Source organism: Prenolepis imparis, unplaced genomic scaffold (assembly GCF_030444845.1).
Source record: "Prenolepis imparis isolate NDT839.2.m4 unplaced genomic scaffold, iyPreImpa1.0 SCAF_25, whole genome shotgun sequence".
Classification (NCBI taxonomy): domain Eukaryota; kingdom Metazoa; phylum Arthropoda; class Insecta; order Hymenoptera; family Formicidae; genus Prenolepis; species Prenolepis imparis.
In genome coordinates, this window is record NW_028141183.1 from 55782 (window position 1) to 73180 (window position 17399).

Sequence of the window (17399 nt, forward strand, 5' to 3'; positions counted from 1 at the left end):
AGCTGATAATTACCCTAAGTACTTTTAGATTGTATCTAATCTTTCTGTATTCATCAATGGATCGTTTGAGTATAATTGAAAATATATATTTGAAAATAATTTCGATATATATTTTATTGATAAAGGTTGTTGAAATATTTTAGCGTTTTTAATCTAAATATCTAAATGATTTAATATAAGTAATCGTAAGCTATGATTAAAGATGAAAGAATAAACAACATTTCTATATCAATCGGTCCGATTGAAATCATAGCTCACGATAAAATATAGACAATTTTATCAAACATACCAAGACAAATCTAATATACAGGGTGTTTCCGATAAAGTGGGCAATCTCTCGTGGACATGTAGAATAGGTAAAAAAAGGTACTTTTATGAAATAAAACAAGAATATCTTTTTTTTTAGAAAAAGATGTGAAGAATCTAAAAAAATAGTTAAAAATAAAAAAACATTTTGTAAGTTAAAAGATTTAAGGTGGTCCGCCCCTGGCACTCTGACATGATATCAAGAAATTATTTTCACGTATTTTAAAGATCTTTACTTAATATGAGAGAGAGAGAGAGAGAGAGAAAATCATTATTAGAAATTATAAAAATCTACAGAGAGATATAACAATTATTTAAGAAAAATACTTTTCAAATTTTAACTTTAAAGACAAATATCTCTGTAAAGATGCGTTATAGAAAAAAAATGTATAGGAACTTATGGACTTATTTTTATCTATTCATGTTCACGAGAGATTGCCCACTTTTTCGGAAACACTGTATATAAATTAAAAACGCGATTCTTATATTAACTATTCTTATCTAATTTGATATATAATATATTTTTAAAACAAAAGACTTCGTACACAGAATTATTATTAAAAAAAACCACAAGTCCTTAAAACTAATATTTTTTATTTATTTTAAGATTAGCAAAACTGTCATAAAACATGTGTTCGTTTACAACCACCGTGTGTCCGTTTCTTATTGTGTCCGATTGTCACTGTGTCCGATTCCAACCGTAGTGTGTCCGTTTCTTATTGTGTCCGATTGGCACTGTGTCCGTTTGCAACCACTGTGTGTCCGTTTCTTATTGTGTCCGATCGGCACTGTGTCCGTTTTTTATTGTGTCCGTTTCCTATTGTGCGCAATTGGCACTGTGTTCGATTGTTAATGTGTCCGTTTGCCACTGTATCCGTTTCCTATTGTGCGCAATTGGCACTGTGTCCGATTGTTAATGTGTCCGTTTGCCACTGTGTCCGATTGACACTGTGTCCGATTGTCACTGTGTCCGATTCAAACCGCAGTGTGTTCGTTTCTTATTGTGTCCAATTGGCACTGTGTCCGTTTGCAACCACTGTATGACTGTTTCCTTTTGTGTCCGATCGGCACTACGTCCGCTTCTTACTGTGTCCGATTGACACTGTGTCTGTTTACAACCACCATGTGTCCGGTTCCTTTTGTGTGCAATTGGTACTGTGTCCGATTGACAATGTGTCCATTTGTCACTGTGTCCGATTGGCATTGTGTCCGATTGTCACTGTGACCGACTCCAACCGCAGTGTGTCTGTTTCTTATTGTGTCCGATTCATTCAACCTGCTGTGTCCGATTTATTCTGTGCGCAACTGGGACGCTCCCATTTGTAGGGGGTACCGTACGGAGTATGGTGGACAGTAAGCTGGACGGCAGTGAGGGTGCTCTCCGGTGTACCCCCTATAGAACTCCTCACCCGCATGTACGCTGAGGTGTATAACCGGGTAAAAGAGCTGCAGCGGGCGGGGCTTCTTCTAACGGACGGTATGCGGCGTAATGTGAGAGGGCAAGCTCGACGAGTCCTTACAGAAAGATGGAAGGGCTTGCTGGAAGACCCCAGCTTGCCCGGCCAAAGGACCGTCGAAGCGGTAAGACCCCACTTGCACCAGTGGCTGGATCGAGCAAGGGACGGGGTGACCTATCGGATGACCCAGATATTCACCGGCCATGGTTGCTTCGGTGAATACCTGGGTCGAATAGGGAAGGAGCACAACCCGGTGCCATCACTGCGGCCACGAGCGCGACACAGCGGAGCACACATTAATGGAGTGCCCCGCTTGGGTCGAGGAAAGAGTGGCTCTCGTCGCCGCAATAGGGGTGGACGTCTCCCTGCCGGCGGTTGTGGCAGCAGCAGTCGGTGGGGAGGCAGAAGAGAAATGGAGGGCTTTCTCCTCCTTCTGTGAGAGAGTCATCTCGCAGAAAGAGGAGGCCGAGAGAGAGAGGGAGAGACGGGGAAGAAGGGAGACTCGCCCTTTCCCCTGAATCCCGGGAGGAAAGGGACGACCCCTCCTGGCTGCCCGGACGAAGAAATCGCCGTGGTAGGGGCCGGGGGAGGGTCGGGCCCCGTCCCACTCCAAACAATAATGGGGTGGGATGAGGTCTCCGGGGGGAGGGACGCTGGACGCTCAGTCCGACATCCCTCCCCCGGAGACCTCGCGTGAGGGATGAGGGTGGTTCACGCCGACGCAAGTCGAGGTGAACCGCCCGAACCTCGAGGAGAGCCCCTCGGCCGTTGATCGATTCCGCTTTCCCTTTGAGGGGTGGAGGGATACCACGGACGGGGGGCAGGGGGTCTGGGGTTGAGCGGGAACACTCGAGCCCTGACCCCGCCCCCCGAAAAACACGGGAGGACGTGATGTGGAGTCGGTGTCCACTCTGCATCACAACCGGGAAGGGTCCGCACGATGGCGGAAAGGGTGAGGTCTCCGCCACAAGCCTGAGGCAACCCCCCGGAGAAGGCAAGGCGCTGGGGTTTTAGTGCGGTAGGCTTGGGCCCCCTAGCCGAGCCATTCGTGGCTTGGTTAAGGGAACAAGCAATCCAACATAACCCATGGCCTCATCCCGGAGGCATGGGTACCTATAAAAGGTTTCCCCAGCGCATCAAAAAAAAGGGTCGGGGCCCGAGTTTCCCGCTCGGACCCCGACTCCCTGACCACCGGCTGTGACTTCCTCCGCTCCTCGTGGGGCAGCGGATTCGGCCGTCAGCCGGGGGACCTTTCTCGAGGTTCGGGCGTCTCACTCGGGCTTGCGCCCGGGTGAGCCGCCCTTATCCCTCCCGCGAGGTCGTCGGGGGAGGAGTCCAGGGCTTAGACGTCCCGAGTCCCACCACCAGACATCATCCCACCACAGTGTTGTTTGGAGCCGGACGGGACGCACCCCTCCCCCGCCCCCCGCCACGACGATTTCCTCGTCCGGGCAGCCAGGAGGGGTCGTCCCTCTCTTCTCGGGATTCGGGGGTGAGAGCGGGTCTTATTCCCTCGTCTCTCTCTTTCCCTCTCTGCCTCCTCCTTCTGCACCATTACTCGTTCGCAGAAGGAGGAGAAGGCCTTCCAGCAATCTCCCCCCCGCGCTACTGCTGCTACCACAGCGGGGAGGGAGAGATCCATCCCCACTGCGGCCGTTAGTTCCTCCCGCTCTGTATCCCACGCAGCACACTCGGCAAGTGTGCTGCGCGGTGTCGTTAGCATGGCCGCAGTGGTTGCAGCGCGCCGTGCATTCCTTCCCGATCTAGCTCAGGTACTCACCGAAGCATCCATGCCCGGTGAGCACTTGAGCCATCCTGTAGGAGACCCCTCCTCTGACCCTGCCTAGCTATTCTTCTAGGCAGGGCCTTATGGCCTCAACCGTCCTCCTACCTGGCAGATTGGGGTCTTGTAGCAGACCCCGCCACCTGTCCAGGAGGACGCGTCGGGCTTGGACCTTTATTGTACGCCGGGTACCCTCGGTGACGATGCGCCCATCCCTCTTAAGCCCGTCTGCACGCCGATATACGTCAGCGTGCATTCAGGCCAGTAGTTCGATGGAAGGTACTTCGGCTAGCACCCCCAATGCTGTCCATCCCATTGTGCGGAACCCCCGGCATATGCGATTTGCCACCCGTTTTTGCATCGGGTCTCGGATGCTACGGGTGGCGGCCATCCTCTCTGCCCACACGGGGGCTCCATACAGGGCGATGGAGTGCACCGCCCCGGCGTACAACCGGCGGACTCTTCCGTCCGGTCTTCCGAGATTCGGAAGCAGCCTGCATAGTGCCATGGCTGCCTTTTCTACTCTCGGGGCCAGACAGCGGAAATGCCCGCCGAAGATCCATTTTCCTTCGAGATAGAAACCCAAGTTGCCACCCAGGAGGGTGCGATAGAAAGAGTCCCATAGGGACTTTCCTCCCCAAAAATTCTCCTCTGCCGGGAGAAAACCTTCACGTTTGTGGGAGATCCCGCTGGATACCCCACGTTCGCGCGTCGCTCACCAAATATTTATAGTAGAGTGAGCGATCTCCACTAGGCAGACGTCTGTATTGGCAGATGGTCGCCACTCGCCACTAGACCCCCGAAGGGCCCTACTGCCCCTGGCAGAGAGGGAAGAGGGGACCGTTCTGCGTACTTGTTCAGCGGGGTTTGAGCCCGCCTACTTTCTGCAGGAGGTCGTACTTGTGGGAGCACGTGCCCATCCACCGGTCAGACCATGCCATTCAACCAAGATGATTCCATGCTGAATACATCTCAGCCCCGACCGCCTTCGTGTTTTTATACGAGGGGAAAGGTGGACCCCTGTTTGAGGATGCTTGACACTCTGAGCAATCATTTCCAAGGCGCGAAGACTCGAGGATCATTACTCAGAGTGCCATCATCATCCATTCCCGTGTCCCCGTCTCCGAGTTTTTATACGAGGGGGAAAACGAACCCCTGTTGCTGACAATGTTGGAATCAAGGAAAAATCAATCCCGTCCTCCAACATTCTCGCGCCCCGGTGGGCATCCGTGATTCGACATTAATTGTGCTTCAGGATTTCCGGAGGGTGAAGCGCAACCCTCGACCACCGTGTTGCTTAAAGCACCAGAGTGGACCTTCCCGGGCCTCTCAGCTTAGAGGCTAAGCTAATCCCTACTCGCTCTCCGATTTTTCAGGAGGAGGCGAACCCCCGCTTGGACAGCGTGCAGTTTCAGAACCGTGGCCCATCAACCGCACACCGCCCCAAGGATGTTTCCATGCTGAAATATCCCCGACCCATTGTCTCCGTGTTTTGTACGAGGGGGAGAACAAACCCCTGTTTAACGATGCATGACATCGGGGCACAAAGCGCGAAGACTCGAGTGTTATTCCCCTTATGCCATACATCGTTCTACCCGCGTCCCCGCCTCCGAGTTTTTAAGTACAGAGGAAGGCGGACCCCTGTTCGACGATGTGTGGTATCCAGATCCCAAGGCACGAAGACTCGAGGGTCCTTGCACCCACCCATAGTCTCTTCCGAACCTACTATTACTGTCCTGGCTGATATAGCAAGTCAGTGAAGTGTTTTCCGCTCGAATCTATTCGAGTACAGGTTTTTCCTACAAGAGAACTTAATATAATCTTCGAGAGAGAAGTTACGGGCGGCGGCAGCCCCCCACCCTCTCCTTCTCGGTTTTGGTAACCGGTTTTCTTAAATATTTAAGTGGACTGTGAATCATGTCCACTCAAGACCCGGGGGGAGACCCCTCTAGGTCAAATTATCCTGCTTGTGAAACATTAGATGCAGTGACATACGTTTCAAATATCTCTAAAAACGACGAACAAAAGCTGGATTCCATAGCTTCCTCGCTTCCCCCCTTCCCTATTGAAACCGAGAACTACGATATGGACTACGATACTACTGAACAGCTTAACACTGTTGCATCGAGTAAAAACTTTAATTGTAATAACTCTTTCCTGTCTAATTACAGTCAGGAGCCTTCCGGCCCTTCTGCACTGCTAAAGAATTCTAAAGATCCAGTAATCTCTAAGGGAAAGATCTCGAACAAACGAAAGACAGAGAAAATGATTCATCCTCTCCAGGTAATAAAAGTAAAAAAAACGGATAAACCAAGCACAGGTAACTCATCACTTTCTAATGATTCCACTTTCACTCTTAAGTTTAATTCAAATAATATTTCACAATTTGAAAACAATAGATACGATATAACCGCAAGGGGTCCTTACGATGTTGTAATCCAGTCTGATTTAGAAAGTTATAAAGCTTCATCTATTGACCCTATATTTGTTGGTCGTATTCTATACTCGTTTTTAAAGAAAGACATCAGCGAAATTTAAAAAAATAGGATTCTCAAAAATAAATGTTTAACTCAAGAGAAACGGCCAATAACCTAGTTTCTAATCCTATATTGAAGACAAATAAACTTAAGGCTTTTATTCCTTTGTTCAGAACGAATAGGAAGGGAATTATTCAAAACGTTTCTCTGGACATATCCGATGAGGAGATTCGCAGAAGAATTGATTGCGATGTGGTAGTTATATCAGTAAAGAGACTGAATCGTAGGAAAAAGGACACTTCTGAGCCTCCCCCTAAACGCAACCCAGGCTACGACACCGAAGGTAGTCTTGTCCCCTCCAAGACCATACTCATCACCTTTAAAGGCCAACAGTTACCGAGGTATTTATTCTTGTATAGAGTTAAATATGACGTAGAGCCCTTCGTGTCTAAAACTTCCATGTGCTATTCCTGCTTGCGATATGGCCATTTCAAATCCCAATGTAAAGGTCATCCCAGGTGTAATCTTTGCGGAGAGATTGAGCATGATAACTCAAGACTGTGCACTAAGACGGAGGGACCTCCAGTTTGTATAAATTGTAAGGGCCCACACAAAGCCAGAAGTCCTAACTACCCGGAATACAAAATACGAAAGGAAGATCAGAGAACTAGCAGCATATAAAAATATTTCTCTATTAGAAGCCAGGAATAGAATAAGGAACTCCACGCCAAATATTTCTGCTAACTCTTCTAATACTTTTAAAGATTTCCCCCTACTTAATTCTCCTTCCCCTCCCCCGACCTCGGAATATCTCTCTCATTCTTCCCCAAATATTTCTTATGCTCAAGCTTTAAATTCTAACACCAACGGTAATTCCTCTTTCAATTATAATGACAACAGTAAAGAATCCTCCTCTTTAAATTGCTCTCAGCGATATCTACAAACTTCTTCATCATCTTCTTCTAATCGTCAATAGATTATTCATAATCCCCCTCCTTTATTAGCTTCTAATGGCAGATCTCCTTTTGACTCGATGAAGAATGGGCTGGTATTTAAACACTACGCCCATTCTTTTTCCCCTCACCCCGCTCCCTCCATAAATAATTTTTCTGGTTCGAAAAATCCCTCTGCAATAAATCCGGAACTGATTAAACAGCTCCTCGAAAAAATTGTTGATCTTGTCATAGATAAGCTAAGTCCCTTTCTTAAGCTTTTTGGACTTTACGAAGTCACTTCAGAATTTTTTAGCTTATTTTTACATTCTTTAACCTCCTCCTCGGTGATCTCTAACACATCCACATCTAATGGCCTGTCCTCGGAACAATCTTTCTATTAACTACAGTGGAACTGCCACTCTTTGTTTAACAAAGTGGATATTTAAAATCCTTTGTTCATAGAATTTGATGTTATTGCCTTATCCGAAACCTGGCTTAATGATAACTCGCAGATTAATATTCGAGACTTTGTCGTTCTCCGGACAGATTCCCAAATTAACAGCAGTGGCGGCTTGCTTCTAGCGATACGCAATTCTATTCCTTATTCACTTTTAAAAGATACTTTTTGTGTAGAAAATAAACTCGAAAATATGGGCGTTATCATTATTATCATCATTATAATTATCATCATTATTCTCCTAATCCTCATCATCGTTTTCTCTTTTCTATAATAAAAAGCATAATTATAGACGCCTACCCACATAGCATGTGATATTGCAGTAATATTACAGTGATATTACAATATTGTATTATAGTAATATTAAAATAAGAATAAAATATTATAGAAATATTACTGAGATATATTACATTGCGATATATCACAATGTAATATTTTGTAATATTTATATTATTATTGCAGTGTGATATATAATTTTAAAATATTACTACAATATTTCACAAATATTACTATGTAATCTATTACATTGTAATATTAATGCAATATCATACAAATATTACGATATGATATATCGCACTGCACTGCGATTTTCATGATATTCCAACAAACGGAATATATAACTGCTACATAATACAGAATAATCTATCTATACATATATATGTATATAAAATCCCTATTCTGTCTGTCGTTGAATTGATCGGGTACTTCCCGACATGCTAGAAACACCAAATTTCGCATGGTGATAGGGTTCCACCTCCAAGTAATGGAAAAAATTTTGAAATCTTTAATTTCGGTCCAGGCCAGGGGCCTTATTGCGCCATAAGATTAACATGCGAAAAAACTTCAATCTGGCCTAGGAGGCAAAAAATTTGGTATACTGACAGAGGCTAACGTAAAACAAAACGGAAAAATAGGAAAACCCAAAATTTTTATTCAGGGGCGCAGCCAAGGGCCCCTAATTCTGCCGTAGGGGTTTACACGGAAAACTTTACATGACTTACGTAGGAAGATGAAATTTGGTGTTCTGCCAGGGGCTAGAGTAATAGCAATGAAAAAAAACCAAAGGGAAAAATCAGAAAACTCAGGGGCGCAGCTAGGGGCTCCTTAATATCCCATGAAAAAATATTCAGTAACCACTTTCAGTAGCCACCTTAACGACAGGCTTTTCCCCTAGTATAATTATAAAGTTTAAAGATATAAAAAATATATAACTGTGTATTTTTCAATGTAAATTTATGATAATAATAAGTTTATAAAAAATTGTGACAAAATTATTTCGTAATTACTTCATATATGTATATGTACACATATACATATATACCGGGTGAGGCAATAATTATTAGCACCTAAAATATCTTTATAAATATTGATTTCGACAAAAATGTTTCAAACAAAGTTGTAAGGTTCCGAGGGGGACATAACATTGTAATCAAAAACTGCCCTTGAGTGGCGTTTTTCAAGGTCATTTGAAGGTCATTTATGTCTTTTTAAATGAAATTATCTAAACTTTTTTATATAAATCGATTCCCCGCATTATTCACTATAAAAAGTTATAAGGGCAACATGGTCAAAAAAAGAATAGTTTACAAGATATTTTATAAATTAATGCAAGCATGTCAAACACGCGGCCCGCGGGCAGCATGCAGTTCGCCAACAAAAAGACTGTGACCCACCGAGACTTTTTAAAAATCTTTCGAAAAAAATATTAATGCATTATTTTTAAGTAAATAATATATTAAATTGTAATTTTTTAAATTTTTATTACAGTTTCTATTTTTATTTTTTATAAAAAAAGTCGTAAAATTTTTATAACGTATAAAGTAACATAAGATGTAAAAAAAACTATGTAGGTATAATATTGAAACATTAAATATAATAATTTTAAAAATCGTATTTTATTTATTTTTGAACATTGAAAACATGTGGCCCTCAGTTTAACATAAAATAGATCATGTGGTCCGTAATGCAAAACGAGTTTGACATGTCTGCTTTAATGTTACATAATTTTACATAAATTATAAAATATCTTGTAAAATATTCATTTTTCGTCGATCTTATCTCAATTCTTTTATGCACAAAATAAGAAAAAAATCAATTTGTTTCAAGAAAATACATTGTTGTCTTTAAGAAAAAATATGTATGTAGCTGCTAGTTGCAAATTACCTACATACATCTTCATTGTATATTTTACCCATAATACTCATACATACATATGATAGATGAGTTCAAAGCAAGTTCAGAATTATTTTTATAGATTAATGTCATTAAAAATATATTTATTATTCACAATCTACACCTCTAAGTCCATTGATGAATAATCGTTGCTGCTTATCTAGTTCATTATTAAATATATAAATAAAGCGAAAAGTGTGTTATATCATTCCATTTTTAGTAGTAAAGGCAAATTATTGACGATTTATGTAAAACATATTTTTTTGCACTTTACGAATAATGCAGAATATAAAGCGTTGTCATGAAATTGCTACTACATTACGATACATTCTTTTATATAGGACTGATCGAAATACAATATTAAATGATTAAATATTAATCATAAATTTGATATAAAAATCTATTTAGTGAGAATTTTTCAATTACTTTATTTTATATCGAATTTGTATTATTTATTAGCTATTTTTTCTAAAATATTATATAAACATCTTTAGCACCTCTAGGCCACTGCCTCTTTTTAACTTGCGCATCATCAATTTCGATCCAAATATTAGATAGTCCTTCTCTACATATGCTTGTATAATGACCTTCATCGGTGCACGAACCATCATAAAGTATAGCATTCATCGTCTTGTACAATTGTCCCGCTATTAATACTTTAGTTGTTGGAACAGCACATAAGTTAAATTTGTGTTCTGCTTTTATTAATTTACTATCTTGTGATAAAAATTGTATTAAACGAATAACAATTATTTCTCTTGTTAATGTTACTTAATTTTTAAATATTTTATCAGTTCCAGTACAATATTCACATGATTCGTTGTGTAAGTGAAACCAATGTGAAAACGTAGCATTTAATAAAACATTAAGATTATAACTTTTTTCCTATAAATTATCAAGGGAAATTGAAATAGCAATATTATTTTCAACAATAGTTTTTGTATTGCTACATGTTTTGCATCGCTTGGTAGAAGTTACCTGATGTTGTATCAAATTTCTTATGCAGTCATATTTTTCGCAAAGTGCCGTAAGAAAATGCATTTCGTTTTACGATGCTCGAAAAATATAATCCTAAACATTGCCGTATTGCATATGTATTTAGATTACGCATTCCATTTTCATATCGATGCATTAATAAACGTAAAACATCTGTTTTGTCGCAATTAATCAACTGTTGCCTAATAACATTTAAATGTAATAAACATTGCAATACTGTATTTGCATAACATGAAACCTTTTTGTATTCTGAAAACCACGTATAACCCAAGCAGTGCTTTGAATTCTTCGATTTGAAGCAGTACCTTGAATTTTTTTATCTGAATTTGATTTTTGAACAGAAGCAACTACTTTTGGTAACGCCCATAGAACATCTTTGACTTTATAACAGCGTTCTTTTGACACAGCAATCATTTCTGCTTTTGGATTTTGTATCCGTTTTAAACGATTATATTCAATAATAGCTTCATCGGTAGCAACTACTGCTGAAGGATCAAAGTTAATTAAATGTAATCCTTCTAGAGATGTTACTCGCGACAAGGCAACATAAACTTGACCACAACTAAATACAGAGTTGCCAATATCCGTAACACTTTGCAAACTTAATCCTTGGCTTTTATGAATAGTGATGCCATAACTTAAAGATAATGGAAATTGTTTTCGTATAACATACGCTCTATCTAATACCTGAAATTTAACCTTTTACTCTTTCAATTTCATATTCTAAACCTGATGGTAAAAGAAGTTTAATCTTTTCTACGTCATCAGTAGACATTTCTCGTACAATTGAAAATACTTTAGCAATTGTACCGTTTACAAGACCCAAACTAGCATCGATGTTACGCCGAATCATAACTTTTGCTCCAATTTTAATTTTAATTTGTTTTGAAAGCCCAACTGTTCGAGAATTATCATCATCATTATTTGACAATACTTTTAATACTTTCTTTTTTACATATGATATACATTAAATCGTATCTTGAGCAATTAATAATATTTCTTTGGAAACAATGCGACTTAACATTGCATCATTAAGGACATTACACATATTACAAGTTGGCAATAAACAAACGTCCGATGGTAAACTGTTATTAAAATCACATAATTTATTTAATCTAGATTCGAAAGAATCAGCTTTGATAGATATTTTTCTACTCTCCAGAATTTTACAATCAGATTTTGTCACTAAACCAATACGAATTCGCGACAATAATTCACGGTAAGAATCATCTCCTTGCTGGCGCATATTGATTGTCAATTCATCATACTCAAATAATGTAATCCATAAATTAACAGCATTTAAAGAACCAAGACATTTAGCAATTTTTTTTATCTGATAAATGTATAAAGATAGGATCTTCGCGTACAGGAGGTAATTGAAGTAAGTCTCCGAATAAAAGAATATGCTTTCCACCAAACCAACCATCATCGCAATCACTAGTGTCAAAAATCTTAGACAATCGAAGATGTATATATATTAAAGTCAAATTAGATATCATTGACACTTCATCAATTACAAAAAGAATAACATCTTTAAGATCTGCTCGTAAAACTTTCAATACATGATCAGATAATTGTTTATACTTAGGAGTTTGACCATGTTCAACGGGTAATTGAAGCAATTTATGAACTGTCAAACCATCTATATTAAATGCTGCTATACCAGTAGGTGCTGCTACAGCAGTATCTTTGTTGAGATTTTGTTTTATCCAGCATTTAATACTCTTGATTAAGAAACTTTTTCCAGTACCACCTTCTCCGCTAACATATAATCGTAATATTGATTTATCGGACTCTACAACATTGATAACTTTATCAAATACTCGTTTTTGATCCGTATTTAATTTTACTATCATTTCAGATACATCAATTTCTCGAATCGCTCTATCACCAAGATCTTTAAAATCTTGCATTGCTTCACCAGCCTCTATATTTTGAATACCTATCGCATTTTCAGGATCATCCTGAGACTGCTCTTTTTGTAAATCGTCATCTAACCATTGCTGAACTAACTGTTTTGCAGTTTCAAATGCTTTTTGCAATTCTTCTAATCTTTCATGATATTGCAATGCTTCTACAAGATACAGTTTTACTTTGTGAAACGATTCGGCATAAGTATCGCATTCATTTTTAAGATCCTCTAATTTTCGCCATGGTTTAAACATAAGCAATAACGCAAAGAAATAATTTTCCGGCTGTGTATTAACATTATATCTATAATGATTAATAAGATATCCGCACTGTCGCCGTTTAAGATAACAACCATTACCTATTTTATAATATTCAATATACTTATTTTTCGGTTTGATCTTCGAGATATCGTACCACTGTGCAAATTCATAAAGAGACGTATTTTCTAGTTCGTTTGATCTATGTGGATAATGATCATCTATCAAAGATTGATAAAATATATCTGTAGATTCAGCATCAAGAGCTTCAATTTCTCTGCGACTTTTTAATTTTCTATATCGTATTTGATTAACATCTAACCATCTGATGGTTGTATTTCGATCAGTTCCATGCAAAGGAATACCTAACAATGTATCAGCTTCGAGAGCTCCACATTCTCTATTATTCGTAAATCGCAAAGCAATATTCCAAAGATGACTCGCTAATGATTTGTTTTTGTTATCCTTACTATCAAGAATAGTCTCAGACAATTCACATTTTCCCGCTTTATTAATATATTTAGTAATATACCAGATAAGCAGCGATGATTTTTCACCAATAAATTGTATATCCATATTACCTTCCCAGTAAGAAGAACAGGATTATAGTCATTTATATTAACTTCATTATCCGTTCGAGGAAGATCATAAAGTCTACTTTTATGTTTCAATTGTTTTCTACCGGCTATCGAAGTTGCCACATCTCATATTCAAAGTTTCAGTAACGGGACGAGGAAATCCAAAACGACATCGACGAATAACTTTACGTCTTACTTTTTTAGAGCGAAGACAATAATCGTTATGTATATGTCGCTGATGTGTATCAACACGACTGTATAATAAAGGCGAAATATTTTTATCCGGCATTTTGCAGCTTATATGTTGTAAAATAAATTTGGAAACTTCTTCCATAGTAGATTCACCGAAAATTAATGCATTTTTAATCCAAATTAATAAGTGAAAATGTTGTATACCTCTACCTTGATATTCTCGTCGCCAGAAATAGTGCGTTACTTCTCCAATTGGATGATCTTTGGACTTGATAAAGTCAAGCATTGCCCGAAACTTATTATCGAGAAACCTGGATGTTGATACTGGATCTCTAGCAATGAGTACGCTAACGCTTAAGGAAGCGTCATGCCATCCATTTACTTCACGAATATATTCACCTAAATCTTCCCATAACCACTCACTTGGACTTAGTGTTAAAAACCATGTCGCAGGCCCATAATGCTGTGTCATACAATTTAAATCACTTCTCGGTCTACGCCAATATTGCTCCGTATTTCGAAAAGTGTGGCAAATATTGTACTCAAATTAGATTCCAACAATTCTTTCGACATTGCGTCTAAGTATTCTGCAGCTGTATAACGAAGTCGCGGATTAGTTACATTCATTTTATGAAAAATTCCACGACTTAATTGACGCATATTTGCATCGTTCAATAAATAAAATAAGTATTGTTGATTTAATCTATACTGTGGATGTTTAGATATCAAACGACATTTAATAAATTCATGATCATGAAGTTTAACCTGTCTAATCTCACGTTGTCCATTAATACCAGAAGAATATAAATTTGGAAAACACATTAAATCTAAATGTTGCTCACGATTATTCTTAGGCAAGTCCTGAATTTTTAACATTTGATATAAGGCTGTCGCAGTTTTATTTGCTTTCTTTTCATATAAGAGATAGATAGTATATTGTTCGTAATAGCCATCGTTTTCAGCATTAGTAACTTGAGTTAACATTGCTTTCCGTTGGCCTTCTGTATCATTTTTGATCTCTTCTATCGGATCATTTAATAATTTAGTCTCATCATCAGCCACTTCTGCCACTTCATTTATCTTCTGTCTCTTCCATTTGGAATTCAGAATTTTTTAATTTTGGTAAACGTAAATCATTGTGATTATTTGGCAATATAATATGAGAGTATAAAGTATTGTTGCGCTTTAATCACGTTAAATACTTTTTTAACATCAACTACCTCTTCCCAAATAATCTTTGATTTTGTTGGGATACCTCTAACTAATATATATAATTCATGATTAATATTTATTGGATCAGTATTAGAACATAATTTATTCAATGTCTCCTGTAACGGAAGTGGTAAATGAAATGTTCTACCTTTAACTTTTGGTACCATTTGTCTTTGAGACGACTTTTTACTTATAACAGTTCCCATTTTGAGGACAATTTGAAACGCCTTAGCTCTTTGTATACGAATTTTTTCGAATGTATTAAGAGATGATATTACTTCAGGCACCTGATTTGTAAAGAGATTATTTAAGACGCAGTATGCAGGCATTAAGCCTTTACGAAATTTGCTTGCACAATAATTACATATATATTGTGCATCAACTTTTTGTTGTACATACGTCATTAAATCTCTCCAAATTTGTGTCTGAAGATTATTGACTTTAGAAACATTTTTTTTATAACACAATCTCTCGCATGATACGCAAACATGTCGTGGTGTGTCCACTGAGCGTTTAGTCAAGGCTTTAAATGCTTTACGATACATAAAAATAATATCATCATCACTCAAAATTGTATCAGTCCGTTTATTATGTCTATACATATCTATTTTTTCCTGTGCAGAACTCACAATTTCATTCAATGTGTTCATATCAGCATGATTTAATGCATAATCTAGATTTTCCATTTTTCGATAAAAAACTGTAAGTTGGTAAATTAAACGCTTCATATATCTTACTTTTGGAAAATGAGGCGATAATAATTGAACTGGAAGAAACATTCCTTTGCAAAGTGTTAAATCAATATAACAGCTACGCGTATGACCCAATTTCTCATTTAAAGTTTTCATAGTACATTTATAAATACTTTGCATCAGTTTTGGTACCTTTAAATTACATTTACGGTTTCGAGAAACTTTTGATAACGGTCAATTAAAAGCGGATCGTTAATTTTACAGTTTGAAGTATTACACATCAGTATTGGTACAATATTCTTTAAAGTACATGTATCTACGGTGTCGAGAGACTTCTGATCACGGTCAATTAAAAGCGGATTATTAGTTTTACAGTTTGAAGTATTACAGGACCAAGATTTTTTAGCTCGTTCTGTTATTAATGGTAATATATTTACTACTTTTCCTTCTGCATTTATTACCAAAGGTTTCAATGGACTTACAGTATGATGATATGTAGACTCAATGAAATAATTTTCAGATGAGGCTGTATGTCTAGATTTGCCACATAGCGCAGTTAATTTGTCTTCAATTGTAGAACAATCTGCGACAAGAGTCAAATACACTTCTGATTTCTTTTTAATCAAACTTAACATTTTGTATATATTGCGAATATAATTTTTTCTAATACACATGCACCAACGTACAATTTTTTCGGCTTTCAATCGTTTCTCAATATGACCTTTAATACTAATTTTTTTAATAATAATTTTTATAAATATTTCTGAAGAATTACGAAGTTTTATGGTGTTTTTCGACCAGAATTGTTGATACTTTTTAATAATTTTCTTAGCAATATTACATTTTATTTCAAGTGTAGATTTTGTCTTGATTTTATTTCGTCTTTTTCTCTGATAATACCGCTTATTATAAAGCCATTTGTAATTACAATCCAATCTTTTTTGTCTAGCTCGTTCATGTTCAAAGTTTATCGAGTAACGCATACGCTTTTTTGCACGTCTATTTTTCACGTTCTGTTCATATCGATATTGATCTTTAGTGCGTTCATTTCCTAAGTTCCGTTGATATCGATTGCGTTTTTTAATACGTTTATCTTCTAAATTTTGTCTATATCGATAACGTTGTTTAACGTGAATATCTTTTACATTTTATTTATATCGATCGCGTTTTTTAACGCGTTTATCTTCTAAGTTTTGCCTATATTGATAGCGCTGTTTAGCGCGATTATCTTCTAAGTTTTGTCTATATCGATCACATTTTTCAGCGCGATTATTTTCTAAGTTTTGTTTATATCGATCGCGATTTTTAGCACAATTATTTTCTAAGTTTTTTTTATATAGATCGCGCTTTTTCGCGCGATTATCTTCTAAGTTTTGTTCATATCGATCACGCTTTTTAGCGCGATTATCTTCTAAGTTTTGTTTATATCGATCGCGCTGTTTAGCACGATTATCTTTTAAGTTTTGTCTATAACGATCATGCTGTTTAGCGCTATATTCTAAGCTTTGTTTATACAGATCATGCTTATTTAATGCAATTGTTGTTATTGGAAAAACCATTACTGCTGTTAATTTTACAGTTAATATTATTTTTAATATGGAGATTATTTTGAGAACATTTATTAGTTTCTTCATAAATATCATTGTTTATTTTCAAATCCTTTGAAACATTTACCGTTAATTATAATTGATTATTACTTAATTCTTTTTTAGATTGATAATAATGGCACTGCGTTTTTAAACGATTCAAATTTTGCTGTTTCGTCTCATTTTTACGTATAGTACGTATACGAGCTGCTTCAATCTCTCTTGCTTTTATTACTGCTAATGGAAGCACCTTTTGAGGAGCATACTGTGAGTCTTGTGGAAAATGGTCAATAACATTAGATTCAAAAACTTCGATTAAATGTAAATGCATTAAACTATGATCATATTTTATTTTTTCGGGTTTAATATTAAATAAGAATGAAATAGC

At 37.9% G+C, this 17399-nt stretch overlaps 1 protein-coding gene across 1 annotated transcript; it reads right to left on the reverse strand.

Annotated features, from left to right (window-relative positions):
- Positions 1-11899: 11899 nt before the first annotated feature.
- LOC145946887 (uncharacterized) lies at positions 11900-13327 on the reverse strand. The gene has a single exon (XM_083056637.1). The coding sequence runs from the start codon at positions 13325-13327 to the stop codon at positions 11900-11902; it is 1428 nt and encodes a 475-aa protein (XP_082912763.1).
- Between the last annotated feature and the right edge of the window lie 4072 nt (positions 13328-17399).